The sequence below is a fragment of the Mizuhopecten yessoensis genome, unplaced genomic scaffold, assembly GCF_002113885.1.
Source record: "Mizuhopecten yessoensis strain PY_sf001 unplaced genomic scaffold, ASM211388v2 scaffold10343, whole genome shotgun sequence".
NCBI lineage: Eukaryota > Metazoa > Mollusca > Bivalvia > Pectinida > Pectinidae > Mizuhopecten > Mizuhopecten yessoensis.
The window spans coordinates 333,085-349,471 of NW_018408499.1; the positions used below are offsets into that span (position 1 = coordinate 333,085).

The window sequence follows — 16,387 nt, forward strand, 5'->3', positions numbered from 1 at the left end:
GGTGGGGAGTTTTGCTGTGCGTCACCGTACCGAGGTAAAATGGGTGTTCGTCATCACAAAAATTGACAGGTCGCTTTTCCTTGTAAGCTTTGTACGTTTCTACTGGACATTTGTCACTACCGGGTTCCGCGTACATTGCTGGCTTTGTACTCCTTGTGTTTGTAACGTCTATACCTGTCCGTGTTTTTGTCTGTCTTTCGTTAAATTGTAAAAATTCTCTTTCAAGTTCCTGGTCATATCCAAGTTTTAGGTCACCCCAGCATAACTGTCTGTGCTCATCTCCTCCCCTCATCCCGAAATGAAGCATGTTGTTAAACCATACGGTGTTCAGCAGAGATTCAGGTGTGTCTTTAACTAGCTGTTTTGTCTCATACAAAGTATTTATTTCAGAATCGGTGATAACATCCGCTGCCATTGGTTTATTCCCCATTCCTTTCTTTTTTAAATCTTTTTGTTTGGTTTTGAGCGCCTCTCTCGTGCCTGCGAACTGATGACTGGAAATCAAACTATACCCATATCTATGACGTTTTAAATACCTTTCAAACGAGCCAAGCATCCCTCTTAAGTAACTGGGTTGATACTCGCTACCATCTTTCTGTCGTACACAAATTAAAAATTTTGAAAGGTGCGAATCGCGTTCGGTAGTTGGGATTTGGTGCATTTGGCGCAATTCGTTTACGTCGTTCAGAAAATGTTCAAACAGTTTCATATGACAAAGAGTTTTCTTTTTCGTGTTAATATTCTCGTTTTGGTCCACAAAGTTTCTTAAGTCATTTTCGTCCATGTTAACAAATCTCCCAGCAACGCAGGGTTGTATGTGATCGTCGGGGGGTCAACATTGATTCAGATTGTCCCTGCTCTAACTCATGTAGCATTGCCTCTGTTTCTGCATGGGATATTTCACTCAGATATTTGCTCACATCAAAATCAAGCATATCAAACTCAAGTTCGTCGTCTGCTAGCCCTTTTACCAATTCATGCTTCGACGATGTAACGATAGTACCGTTACCAAATAATTGCACTTTGTACATAACATACGTTCCTAATGGTTTAACTTCATCTACAATTCTTCCCTTTTCACCATTTCTTCCTACGGTAACACACTCGCCTATTTTGAATTGTCGGGATGTTGAGCTTGCCATTATACAGTGTTTGTTTACATGTGTATTACATGTGTGTAAAAGGTGATGATGAAATCGTTTTTGCTGAAAGTGCACAGGGTCACAGGTCATGGTGATAGAAGTGCGTTGTCTGTGACGTAATAGCGCGTGTCAGCTGTCTTGATCGAGGTAGATCAAGACAGGTTTATCTTTTCCCTACCAAAAACGGGAATGAACCTGTGAAGGGTGGGAGAAATGATTATCTCACAGCCTTATAGAAAATTAAAAGCTTAGACTTCAAATTTGATAGTTTTGTTTCTGGAAAAAATATTGTTTAAATCTCACAATCTGCCTTATCCATATGAGCACTATAGTAACAGGCAGCATGAGGTCTTTTATCTGTTTAAAGATATATCGTAAGCAATGACGATTTAAAGTAAAGCATGCTATGTGTATTTGCCTTGGTACAGTGTAACAATACATGTACATCCACTGGTACATGTACCAGTGATACTGTATGACCTTCCTAGACCCCTGGTACAGTGAAACAATACATGTACATCCACTGGTACGTGTACGGGTGATACTGTATGACCATCCTAGACCCCTGGTACAGTGTAACAATACATGTACATCCACTGGTACCTGTACCGGTGATACTGTATGACCATCCTAGACCCCTGGTACAGTGTAACAATACATGTACATCCACTGGTACGTGTACCGGTGATACTGTATGACCATCCTAGACCCCTGGTACAGTGTAACAATACATGTACATCCACTGGTACGTGTACCGGTGATACTGTATGACCATCCTAGACCCCTGGTACAGTGTAACAATACATGTACATCCACTGGTACGTGTACCGGTGATACTGTATGACCATCCTAGACCCCTGGTACAGTGTAACAATACATGTACATCCACTGGTACGTGTACCGGTGATACTGTATGACCATCCTAGACCCCTGGTACAGTGTAACAATACATGTACATCCACTGGTACGTGTACCGGTGATACTGTATGACCATCCTAGACCCCTGGTACAGTGTAACAATACATGTACATCCACTGGTACGTGTACCGGTGATACTGTATGACCATCCTAGACCCCTGGTACAGTGTAACAATACATGTACATCCACTGGTACGTGTACCGGTGATACTGTATGACCATCCTAGACCCCTGGTACAGTGTAACAATACATGTACATCCACTGGTACGTGTACCGGTGATACTGTATGACCATCCTAGACCCCTGGTACAGTGTAACAATACATGTACATCCACTGGTACGTGTACCGGTGATACTGTATGACCATCCTAGACCCCTGGTACAGTGTAACAATACATGTACATCCACTGGTACGTGTACCGGTGATACTGTATGACCATCCTAGACCCCTGGTTCAGTGTAACAATACATGTACATCCACTGGTATGTGTACCGGTGATACTGTATGACCTTCCTAGACCCCTGGTACTGTGTAACAATACATGTACATCCACTGGTACGTGTACCAGTGATACTGTATGACCATCCTAGACGGGGACACAGGGACCTGAAAATCAATATAACAGCATCTATATTTAGACATCCTTATGTGTAGCCACAGTGGGGAGTATTTAGGGTTTTTCACTGTTTGTGAAAAGACCTATTGTTTTTGTTATGTTTTTATTATTAATTATTATCATTATTATTATTCTACACAAATCTTGTCACAGCCTTTTCTCCTAAATGACAGCAGGTATATCCTTGATATTTTGACATATTGTAGGTCATGGTCTGGAGATCATTGAAGTATTTTCAACTACATCAAAAATTTGATATGGCCGCCATGACCTATAAAGCGATATTTTTTACCTTTTTAAAACAGTCATATATCCTTAAATATAAATAGAACTGTGTTTTTGTTATAATATATGAATAGAGTGTGGTCGGGGGCTAACTTTGGCTCATGCCATGTAAAGAGGAAAAAGGTCAAGTTTAAATCCTCCCCATTGAGTCAAAGGTCATCTATTTTGAAAACTTTTTCATTTTTCACCTTTTTTGAAAAATCCTTTTGGTAATCAATAGTTAATTACCATCCGATCAATTTGATATCTTTATTGTTTCTGAAACATTTCCTGTATCATATGACGTGTTCATTATTGCCTGTGATCTTTTTGAAAAGCTGACAAATTTTATCAAACTTCAACAATCTTCTTCTCCAATTCTGCCATTGCAATTTTTCACCACAATTAGTACATGGATTCCTCTGAGGGCCCTTACGAAGCGTTGTTAAATTTTGGAGCGATTAGAATTTTCAAGATGGCCACCACGACTATAAAGGTCACAAAGGTCAAATGTTTAAAAAGTTATGGCATCTGATTGGCTGGGGACATTTTCGACTTCTTCTCAAGAATGGTTGCATCAATTGACTCCTTACATGGTACAATTGATCCCTATGAGGTCCCGAACAAGTGATGTCACTTTATGTGCCTATCCGAAAATCCAAGATGGCCACCCTGACATCTGATTGACTGGGACATTTTCGACTTCTTCTCAAGAACGGCTGCACCGATTGACTCCGTATTGGTACAATTGATCCTTTTGAGGGCTCTGACAAGTGTTGTTACATTTCATGCCGATCAGAAAATCCAAGATGGCCACCCTGGCATCTGATTCGCTGGGACATTTTCGACTTCAACTACATTTTGAGCCAGTCAAATGTTGACCAAAATTCGTAGATACATGTGTTCTTCTTGGATATTGTTTAAGCTAAACTGTCATTAAGTGTCAACGTGTAACTAGCAATCATGAAAACCCGTCAAATTGTCTATGACAATTTCTAGTGTTAGACTTTCTTTTCGGTTCAGATCAACAATTGGTAAATATGCCACTCCGCATGATGGTACATGTATACGTATATGGCTAAAGGGTAGTAGAGTTAAGGTCAGGACAAGTGAACATTTTCAATGTTTTGTTGATCCTTCACAGTAAATATGTTATTGCGGATATGTTATTGGCAAATTTGAATTAGAGATCATTATTTCTGTTTTATAATCAGTGTTTGAATAGAAATGTTAGTATATATGTATGTACGTGTTTTAGTGTGTTAAATCTGGTGTTTATCTTACCTATCCACAGGTGAGTATACCTTTGTCTGTAATGAAGCTGCATGTGGCAAGTCTTTCCTCACCTCCTACAGTCTCAAAATCCATGTACGAGTACACACAAAGGAAAAGCCGTACGAATGTGAGCAGAGGGAATGTCACAAGTCCTTCAACACCCTATACAGGTAATAGCCTGGTATCAAGTCCTTCAACACCCTATACAGGTAATACCCTGTTATCTACAACTATCTCCATCATATGTCCGTCAACTATTTCCTTTAAAATCCTGCACCACCTAAATGGCTGATAAGATTTTTCCTTAAATCCAAAAGCCAAAGCTCATTTTGGGAAGTCAAAAATATACTCTCAAGGGTCTGTTAAAAGCCCTGAAAGAGATTGAGCCAGATATTTGACTTACAGTTCAATATTCAGTGAAGGCATTTGAACCAAATATGTTTGAAGCATCACTGGGCAAATGGGATTCAGCGTTGTTGAAACAATGTGCATGCCCAACAACCTCCCCCCACTCCCATTCATTAGTCTTTGAAAGGTCACAAATTGGTACCTAGTCCAAACTGTTATGGCTCCTCCATCCCCTCACAGAGCAGTAGAGATGGTAACAATGGTGTTGAGCAGTGGAAACATATAACCTGTTGTCTCATTCCGATAACAATAGACAGGTGGGAAATACTACAAACAAAAGACAGGTGGGAAATACTACGAACGAAAGACAGGTGGGAAATACTACGAACAAAAGACAGGTGGGAAATACTACAAACAAAAGACAGGTGGGAAATACTACAAACAAAAGACAGGTGGGCAATACTATGAATGAAAGACAGGTTGGCAATACTACAAACAATAGACAGGTGGGAAATACTACAAACAAAAGACAAGTGGGAAATACTACAAACAAAAGACAGGTGAGAAATACTACAAACAAAAGACAGGTGGGAAATACTACAAACAATAGACAGGTGGGAAATAATACAAACAAAAGAGAGGTGGGCAATACTATGAATGAAAGACAGGTGGGCAATACTATGAATGAAAGACAGGTGTGCAATACTACAAACAATAGACAGGTGGGCAATACTATGAACGAGAGACAGGTGGGCAATACTACAAACAAAAGACAGGTGGGAAATACTACGAACGAAAGACAGGTGGGAAATACTACGAACAAAAGACAGGTGGGAAATACTACAAACAAAAGACAAGTGGGAAATACTTCAAACAATAGACAGGTGGGCAATACTATGAACAAAAGACAGGTGCGCAATACTATGAACAAAAGACATTGGGCAATACTATGAACGAAAGACAGGTGGGAAATACTATGAACAAAAGACAGGTGGGAATACTATAAACAAAAAACAGGTGGGCAATACTACAAACAAAAGACAGGTGTGCAATACTACGAACAAAAGACAGGTGTGCAATACTACGAACAAAAGACAGGTGTGCAATACTACAAACAAAAGACAGGTGGGAAATACTACGAACAAAAGACAGGTGGGCAATACTAGTAGCCTCTTGATAATTGACCTATTGTCAAGTTACTTGCTAACCTAAACAGTTGTGAAGTTATCCTGTATTTTAGAATTCTCACATTATAACATGTGGTGTTTTTGTAGACTGAGAGCACATCAGAGGATCCACTCTGGGAACACGTTTAACTGTGAAGAAGATGGCTGCACAAAATACTTCACTACACTGAGTGACCTTAGAAAACACATTCGCACTCACACCGGTGAAAAACCATTTGTGTAAGTGATCAGGTTTGTCCTTTATGTCATGATTTTATCTTAGGTTTGTTTTACTTGTCATCTTGATCCAAACTGTGACCAGTAAATGTTGTTTGGGGATTTTGTATATAAATTCTACATATAACTGGGCATTATGTACCCTTATATACCCATTATGTTAAAGTTTCCTGTGTTAAGAAGTTTTACTCAGATCAATTCATAGGTTGCTTAAGGAAATGGGGTAAGGGAAACAGTTTTAGAGAAAGTATTAGATCAATGATCAGGGTCAGAGTTGCTATAATTGTTGTATTATATTTTATAGATGTAAAGAAGATGGGTGTGCCAAAGCCTTTGCTGCTAGTCACCATTTAAAAACCCATCATCGAACTCACACAGGTAATTAATGCACTTGTATGGCGTCTCAGCAGGGATACAGTCATTCACATGTTCTGTCTGATGTATTTAAAAAGAAAGAAGATGAAATCCTAACATCTACTGTAAGATTGTATAAGATATCTCTTAAATATATAAATTTTCTGTGAGAGATTGGAGTAGAACCGTGATATATACAGAACTGTCTGGTTGTGTTAACAGGAGAGAAACCATTCTCGTGTCTTCAGGACGGATGTGCTAAAGCTTTTACAACCAATCACAGTCGAAAGTCACACATGACCCGCCACGCCAAGGCGGACGGTGTGGATGGAGAGGTAATAGATCAGTCCACTCCAGACCCATTTGTCCAGACTTCTGTCGACTTCTGTCCAGACTTCTGTCCTTTCATCTATCCATAGACTGCATCATACCTGGACACATTTTTTTTATTGAGACACAAAATCTAAAAAATGTAATAAGACTTTTGGAGGTCATGATAGCGTGGTTTTAATTTAATTAACATAGCTCTGACTTTCATGGAGTGTTTTTTCATCACTGTGGGCACCAAAAGTTTAGCACCCTACTCCTGACCACTATAAAGCTCCTGGCAGGTTAGGTTCTGATAAATGACTCCAATTGTGTCATAAGGATATGTAATACTGAGTCTATTGTTATAGTTTACAAGTTTAGAATGTATGTGATAATGTGGCTACAGATGACCAAATAGCTTTATCATAATGAATCTGTTCATCTAATATTGTAAACTGTTTCACTGCAACGTTTCATGTGTCCTGATCATTTTCTGTCCAATGCCATTCAGCTGGAGACGGAAACACCAGGGGTCCAAGCTACATCATATGACGATGACAGTTACCAGGTACTTACTTGTACTGATAATGGGACAACCAAAGAGATGTCTAGATCTGTTTAACATTGGATATAGTATGTGAAAAAGGAAGAACTTATATGCATTCAAACATTGTTAATTGTGTAATTGGGTTGTTAATCCACAAACCTAGTCATTAATGCTTTATTCCGGTCTTTCAAGTCTTTAATCATCAAACTGGTCATACTGATCTGACTGTTACTCCACAAATCCTATAGTTAATCCTGGTTGTAAAACTGTCATGGCGGTCTTTTGACTGGGGATGAAATGGCCTATTATACATATCACACTGGTAAAATACTAGCCACTTCCTACTGAGACCAAATAAAAATATATGAGATTCCTGTTTCGGCTCCAAAAAAATATGGTAGGTAGGTAGGAAAACATTTTATTTTATTTTTTTATTTTATTTTGTTTTGTGGAGAAGGAGATCTCCTGATTGCCTCGGTGAATGTTACACCTATGTATTTACTATGTTACACCTATGTATTTACTATGTTACACCTATGTATTTACTATGTTACACCTATGTATTTACTATGTTACACCTATGTATTTACTATGTTACACCTATGTATTTACTATGTTACACCTATGTATTTACTATGTTACACCTATGTATTTACTATGTTACACCTATGTATTTACTATGTTACACCTATGTATTTACTATGTTACACCTATGTATTTACTATGTTACACCTATGTATTTACTATGTTACACCTATGTATTTACTATGTTACACCTATGTATTTACTATGTTACACCTATGTATTTACTATGTTACACCTATGTATTTACTATGTTACACCTATGTATTTACTATGTTACACCTATGTATTTACTATGTTACACCTATGTATTTACTATGTTACACCTATGTATTTACTATGTTACACCTATGTATTTACTATGTTACACCTATGTATTTACTATGTTACACCTATGTATTTACTATGTTACACCTATGTATTTACTATGTTACACCTATGTATTTACTATGTTACACCTATGTATTTACTATGTTACACCTATGTATTTACTATGTTACACCTATGTATTTACTATGTTACACCTATGTATTTACTATGTTACACCTATGTATTTACTATGTTACACCTATGTATTTACTATGTTACACCTATGTATTTACTATGTTACACCTATGTATTTACTATGTTACACCTATGTATTTACTATGTTACACCTATGTATTTACTATGTTACACCTATGTATTTACTATGTTACACCTATGTATTTACTATGTTACACCTATGTATTTACTATGTTACACCTATGTATTTACTATGTTACACCTATGTATTTACTATGTTACACCTATGTATTTACTATGTTACACCTATGTATTTACTATGTTACACCTATGTATTTACTATGTTACACCTATGTATTTACTATGTTACACCTATGTATTTACTATGTTACACCTATGTATTTACTATGTTACACCTATGTATTTACTATGTTACACCTATGTATTTACTATGTTACACCTATGTATTTACTATGTTACACCTATGTATTTACTATGTTACACCTATGTATTTACTATGTTACACCTATGTATTTACTATGTTACACCTATGTATTTACTATGTTACACCTATGTATTTACTATGTTACACCTATGTATTTACTATGTTACACCTATGTATTTACTATGTTACACCTATGTATTTACTATGTTACACCTATGTATTTACTATGTTACACCTATGTATTTACTATGTTACACCTATGTATTTACTATGTTACACCTATGTATTTACTATGTTACACCTATGTATTTACTATGTTACACCTATGTATTTACTATGTTACACCTATGTATTTACTATGTTACACCTATGTATTTACTATGTTACACCTATGTATTTCCCTACTGCTTGGCTTCCCTCCTACTGCTTGGCTTCCCTACTGCTTGGCTTCCCTACTGCTTGGCACTAGTTTTCAGTAATCCAAACTCCACTGATGGTCACCAGTGTTACATTCTCTTTTGTAACTCAACCTCCTTCGATCCTCAAGACTCCTTAACTCGAACTCCCCAACCCAACTCTCCTTTGACCCACAAGCTAAACTACCTTACTATTTTGTCCCTTAGCAAAATCCTGCTACATTGAAATTGTTGATGCTGCTGAAACCCTGCTAAAATTTGACCCCTGCATGACTAGGTTCAAATGGCCATAAATTAATCCTGCTAAATTTGACTGGGTGGGGAGTGTCAGTATCAGCTAACACTGACATCAGACTGGACTCCCGCCACCTAGACTACAGATGGTCACACTAATCCCAACCTATATCATAACTACAATTATCTAGGCTACTTAATTAGTCGCTATTTTCAAATAAAACTCAGAAACTGACCACGAGCCCAGGCTAATAAAATTCATAGCAAATTATATGCACACTTAAAACAATTAAATGGCTAATAAATGCATCACAGTGACTATGACAAACCCAATACAATGTATTAGGGCCGGCATGAAAAAATAGGGTCGGTTGGGAAAAGGGAAGCACAGGTATATTGTTATTTGGCCTGACTTAGCTAGGGAGAATTTCTTTTTAGATAATTCAGTAGAGAGCGAAATGGGAGGTCCCAGGTTCGCCCCCAAGCAGAGGCTCAAACAACAAAATAATAACCTCTGTTGCATACCAATTGATCCCACTTTAAATTTTAATGGAATAATCCATACTGAACTACATAAACCCATTCATGAACTTCACTATGATAATTATCATTTGTACCTGTTTGTAACAAAAACTATGATTGGTCCTTGTTTGTACAGATTAAATGTTTGGTCTATATTTTGTAACAGAACCCAGACAGTAACATCAGCACCAGTATCGAGGACTTCCTCAACTCCATCGCAAACGATTACAACCACGACGATGCCGCTAGAGCCACTGACACATCAGACACTGCTGGTATGGTCTACTACAGTAGGAGTAAACACTGTATTATTTTATTTTGGGAGATGATGAAGATGTGTTACAATCTGTAGAATTATCATTAGACTTTATATGTGTTACAATCTGTAGAATTATCATTAGACTTTTGGTGTGTTACAATCTGTAGAATTATCATTAGACTTTTGGTGTGTTACAATCTGTAGAATTATCATTAGACTTTTGGTGTGTTACAATCTGTAGAATTATCATTAGACTTTTGGTGTGTTACAATCTGTAGAATTATCATTAGACTTTTGGTGTGTTACAATCTGTAGAATTATCATTAGACTTTTGGTGTGTTACAATCTGTAGAATTATCATTAGACTTTTGGTGTGTTACAATCTGTAGAATTATCATTAGACTTTATATGTGTTACAATCTGTAGAATTATCATCAGACTTTTGATGGGTTACAATCTGTAGAATTATCCTGGACTTTTGATGGGTTACAATCTGTAGAAGTATCATTAGACTTTTGATGGGTTACAATCTGTAGAAAATGTGTTTTAGTAGATTAGGTCACGGTATCAAATGCTGTATCATACCAGCATATTTAAAGACAGTGCTTACTGTAAGTATAATAGTTACACTCAATTTACATTTGTTGTAATTGTAAATACTAGTATACCCTTAGAGAAGTTATATTTTTTGTTAAATGAAAATTTCTTGCTGAATGATTTTGTTTGTTGGCAGGTCTGACAAGTATGCATGTGGAGGGGAACACAGTCCTTGGGACAGTAGAGCAACGAACCATGATAGTGGCAGGGGACACAGGAGACCAGTCACAACAGGTGTACAGTGTGCAGCCCATTATCAGTCTGCCCCAGCCCCTAGCTCACGACTCTTTACAAGCTACAGATGAGGCTCCTGTGCCTGTCATAGCCATACCAGACACAAACCCGGTCAATACTCCAGTACAGACCGTTGAAGCCATTCCAATCACAGGTGCTGGTAACATCTCTATGATACAGGCTGACAAGGACTCGCCAGTGGTACAAGTGTTTATACCCGCCACTGACAGCAGTACTACACCCTCCACTACAGAGTCTGTGCCAAAGGCCGATAACTCCCAGCAATCTGTGACTGTACAACATTACCTCATCACAAAGGTAATAGCCAACACACCCGATGGGCCACGGCTTCAGTCTGAGAGTGCACTTCAGTTGGTCGCTCCCTCTGTGGCAAACCTTGGCCAGTCTGTAGTCGGAGGTCCAGTGATAGGAGTCCCATCAAGAAATGTAGTGCCTTCTGTTCGAGTGATTACTAGCAATGGAAAGGAGTCAGATCAGCAAGCCAGAGTGGTACTGCCCCAAACCTCACAGAACATCACTGTCCCAACCACACTCCCTCCTATCACCATTGTGTGTGACTGTAAGAAGGAACGTTCGGAGGATGATGATGCCTACGATAAACGTACAAGCTTTGCACCAGATCAGGGAGCAGGAGGTTCCTACACAGCTATACCAATAACCATAACCCCAGTGAACCCTATTACTGTGGCACTGTCACCTGGATCTAAGGATAGCAAACAGTCAAGAAGTAAGGAATCCACTCAAGTCATAATGGCATCCGATTTAATAGACTCCAATCAACTTACAGTAGCGTTACCAGTGGCAGTGTCTTCATCAAGTTAGCGAATATGACTCACTTCACAAGACTTACTCCTAAGACTGACTGGTATAACTCTGAGACTAGTCTTTACTAGTACAACTCCTGGGTCTGTATTCATGAAACCATTCTCATGCTCAATCAAGCATGAATTATGTGCTCAAAACTTTCTTGTTATTCACCTAAATAATGTGTCAAAGTAAAACAGTCCAAGTGGAAAAAAGAAAATAGTATATGGCTGTAATTTTTCTGAAATTCTTCCAAATTGTTTAGAAAATGTGAAATTTATCGCTGAAACAAGAAATAAGGCTTGAGCACGGAATCAGAGTTTGAGAATGAGAGCAGTTTCACTGTTACAGGCCCCGAGATTTGTCTGAATAGGACATTTCCCAAGCTAATCCAACTGGTGCAACTTCTGTAGCAAGAGCCTTGCCTGCAATTATTCCTTTATACGCTATCACCCTTACTAAATTATGTCAGCACTTCCCAGGTAATAATTGAAATGTTTAGGACTTCATTGATGCGATCTTGCTATATATTTTGCTATTAAGTTTATTGGTATTTTGGTGGGTTTTGAAACTGTCTCAAAAACTTGAAATTATGATTCAAGTATGGAAACCACATATCATTGACTTTACCACTGCTCGACCTGAGCGACTTACCACTGACCACTCCGGCGCTCGACATGCTGCCCGACCTGAGCGACTTACCACTGATCACTCCGGCACTCGACATGCTGCCCGACCTGAGTCAGACATTGATCACCTGGGTCAGACATTGATCACCTGAGGCAGACATTGATCACCTGAGGCAGACATTGATCACCTGAGGCAGACATTGACGTAGGAGAAGGTACAGCAATATAACTAGCTCACCATCTGATGATGGTGGACTGATTAAATCACCTATCGTCCATCCTTAAACAATTCTTGTTACCACTATTTCTCAAAAAATGCCAAATGGATCCGATTCATAAGGTTACCCTAGGTCTATAGTTGCGCATGTTTCATTTTGAGACTGAAAAATAACCAAGATGGCTACCAGGCAGTCATGTTTACTTTGGAGACTGATTGCAAAACCAGGATGGCCGCTGGGCAGCCATTTTTGATTTGGACAGTTCAAGATTGTTATGGCTATTTCTGAGAAAAAACCCACTAGACACTAGAAAATAGTATATGGCTGTAATTTTTCTGAAATTCTTCCAAATTGTTTAGAAAATGTGAAATTTATCGATGAAACAAGAAATAAGGCTTGAGCACAGAATCAGAGTTTGAGAATGAGAGCAGTTTCACTGTTACAGGCCCCGAGATTTGTCTGAATAGGGCATTTCCCAAGCTAATCCAACTGGTGCAACTTCTGTAGCAAGAGCCTTGCCTGCAATTATTCCTTTATACGTTATCACCCTTACTAAATTATGTCAGCACTTCCCAGGTAATAATTGAAATGTTTAGGACTTCATTGATGCGATCTTGCTATATATTTTGCTATTAAGTTTATTGGTATTTTGGTGGGTTTTGAAACTGTCTCAAAAACTTGAAATTATGATTCAAGTATGGAAACCACATATCATTGACTTTACCACTGCTCGACCTGAGCGACTTACCACTGACCACTCCGGCACTCGACATGCTGCCCGACCTGAGCGACTTACCACTGATCACTCCGGCCCTCGACATGCTGCCTGACCTGAGCGACTTACCACTGACCACTCCGGCACTCGACATGCTGTTGACCCGAGCGACTTACCACTGACCACTCCGGCACTCGACATGCTGCCCGACCTGAGCGACTTACCACTGATCACTCCGGCACTCGACATGCTGCCTGACCTGAGCGACTTACCACTGACCACTCCGGCACTCGACATGCTGCCCGACCTGAGTCAGACATTGATCACCTGAGGCAGACATTGATCACCTGAGGCAGACATTGACGTAGGAGAAGGTACAGCAATATAACTAGCTCACCATCTGATGATGGTGGACTGAATAAATCACCTATTGTCCATCCTTAAACAATTCTTGTTACCACTATTTCTCAAAAAATGCCAAATGGATCCGATTCATAAGGTTACCCTAGGTCTATAGTTGCGCATGTTTCATTTTGAGACTGAAAAATAACCAAGACGGCTACCAGGCAGTCATGTTTACTTTGGAGACTGATTGCAAAACCAGGATGGCCGCTGGGCAGCCATTTTTGATTGGGACAGTTCAAGATTGTTATGGCTATTTCTGAGAAAAAAACCACTAGACACTTTTTTTTCAAATTTAGTACATGTATATAGGTTCTTTGTGGTCCTTAATTGTGCATGTATTACTTTGACAGTTCAAGTATGTTATTGCTATTTTCAAGAAGTAAATATTGACTTAACTTTGGATAGGACGCTTTCAAACTTAGTTGTATGAATTTTTCATCAAAAGATGCATTCACTGTCACAAGACTATGAATCTAAGAGATAAGAGAAAGGAAGAAAAATGATCAAACTTGCATAGAACTAATGGAAATCTGATGATGGTGGGCGCCAAGATTCCTCTCCATATCTCTTGTTAATTTGACAGAGTACTCCAAACTACTATTCCCTTATTTATCTCCTGTTTTTTACTTGGTGAACATTTATTGAGTTCTTTGTCATCATTTTGTTTTTGGTCACCATTTATTGTGTTCTTGGCAAGGTTTATCATGTACTTTGTCACCATTTCTGGTTTATGTGGTCATCAAGTTTTGTGCATTTAGACAACATTTATTGTGTACTTGGTTAACATTTATGATATACCCGGTCAGTGATTTTTAATAAATGGTGATCAAATATACATTACCAGTAAATTTCATTATAAACTTAGACTGTTTTGTACCTTGTCTTAATATGCGATTCATTTGAATAATTTCTGGTTTAAAGAAAAGAAAATACTTCCCTTCCTCAATTTTGATAAAACACTGCCTTTAGTAAGTTATTAAGATATTTACAATGTCTAAAAGCATTATTTATTGATCACGATTTGTTCATCAAACTCATTTTAATGACTTATCACTAATGTTTCATTTGGTTTTGGTTTTAATTATGTTATTTGTGGATTAAAGCGAATATAAACAAATGTACCCATCTGCATTTATGTGTGGTACATCCTGAGCCCCAGAGTCTCTAACCTTGATGTGTGGTACATCCTGAGCCCCAGAGTGTCTATCATTGATGTGTGGTACATCCTGAGCCCCAGAGTATCTAACATCGATGTGTGGTACATCCTGAGCCCCAGAGTCTCTAACCTTGAGGTGTGGTACACCCTGAGCCCCAGAGTCTCTAACATTGATGTGTGGTACATCCTGAGACCCAGAGTCTCTAACATTGATGTGTGGTACATCCTGAGGCCCAGAGTCTCTGATATTGATGTGTGGTACATCCTGAGCCCCAGAGTCTCCAACATTGATGTGTGGTACATCCTGAGCCCCAGATTCTCTAACATTGATGTGTGGTACATCCTGAGCCCCAGATTCTCTAACATTGATGTGTGGTACATCCTGAGCCCCAGAGTATCTAACATCGATGTGTGGTACATCCTGAGCCCCAGAGTCTCTATCATGAATGTGTGGAACATCCTGAGCCCCAGAGTCTCTAACCTTGATGTGTGGTACATCCGGAGCCCCAGAGTCTCTAACATTGATGTGTGGTACATACTGAGGCCCAGAGTCTCTAACATTGATGTGTGGTACATCCTGAGCCCCAGATTCTCTAACATTGATGTGTGGTACATCCTGAGGCCCAGAGTCTCTGATATTGATGTGTGGTACATCCTGAGCCCCAGAGTCTCCAACATTGATGTGTGGTACATCCTGAGCCCCAGAGTCTCCAACATTGATGTGTGGTACATCCTGAGCCCCAGATTCTCTAACATTGATGTGTGGTACATCCTGAGGCCCAGAGTCTCTGATATTGATGTGTGGTACATCCTGAGCCCCAGAGTGTCTAACATTGATGTGTGGTACATCCTGAGCCCCAGAGTATCTAACATCGATGTGTGGTACATCCTGAGCCCCAGAGTCTCTATCATTGATGTGCGGCACATCCTGAGCCCCAGAGTCTCTAACCTTGATGTGTGGTACATCCTGAGCCCCAGAGTCTCTAACATTGATGTGTGGTTCATCCTGAGCCCCAGAGTCTCTAACATTGATGTGTGGTACATCCTGAGACCCAGAGTCTCTAACATTGATGTGTGGTACATCCTGAGGCCCAGAGGCTCTGATATTGATGTGTGGTACATCCTGAGCCCCAGAGTCTCTAACTTTGATGTGTGGTACATCCTGAGCCCCAGAGTCTCTAACCTTGATGTGTGGTACATTCTGAGCCCCAGAGTCTCCAACAATTGAGAAGTTCACTTGCTGTATGATAGGCTTTCAAAAAATGTCTGATTATATTTCCTGGTGAATATTTATTCCTGGTGAGGGGATTGGACGGTGGCAAACCTCTACCCAGCTTAACATTTGTTTTATTATAAAGTTTGCTGAATGAATATTAATTGTGATATCTAAATATCGTGCTTGGATGATGTGGTTTTATACAGACCTATACATGTATGTATTTAAAAGTGTATCACTTCGAGAGTCTGA

The 16,387-nt window shown here is 39.0% G+C and overlaps 1 protein-coding gene across 1 annotated transcript in view; it reads left to right on the plus strand.

The window, feature by feature from the left end:
- Window positions 1–11,834, plus strand: part of LOC110460256 (metal regulatory transcription factor 1-like) — a 23,382-nt gene extending 11,548 nt beyond the window's left edge. The window contains exons 4-10 of the mRNA XM_021513073.1: window positions 4,237–4,387; window positions 5,840–5,971; window positions 6,273–6,346; window positions 6,545–6,657; window positions 7,143–7,199; window positions 10,048–10,156; window positions 10,874–11,834. Coding sequence (XP_021368748.1) covers window positions 4,237–4,387; window positions 5,840–5,971; window positions 6,273–6,346; window positions 6,545–6,657; window positions 7,143–7,199; window positions 10,048–10,156; window positions 10,874–11,814 — 1,577 coding nt within the window. The 3' untranslated portion in view covers window positions 11,815–11,834. The remainder of the gene's footprint in view (window positions 1–4,236; window positions 4,388–5,839; window positions 5,972–6,272; window positions 6,347–6,544; window positions 6,658–7,142; window positions 7,200–10,047; window positions 10,157–10,873) is intronic.
- Window positions 11,835–16,387: the final 4,553 nt, after the last annotated feature.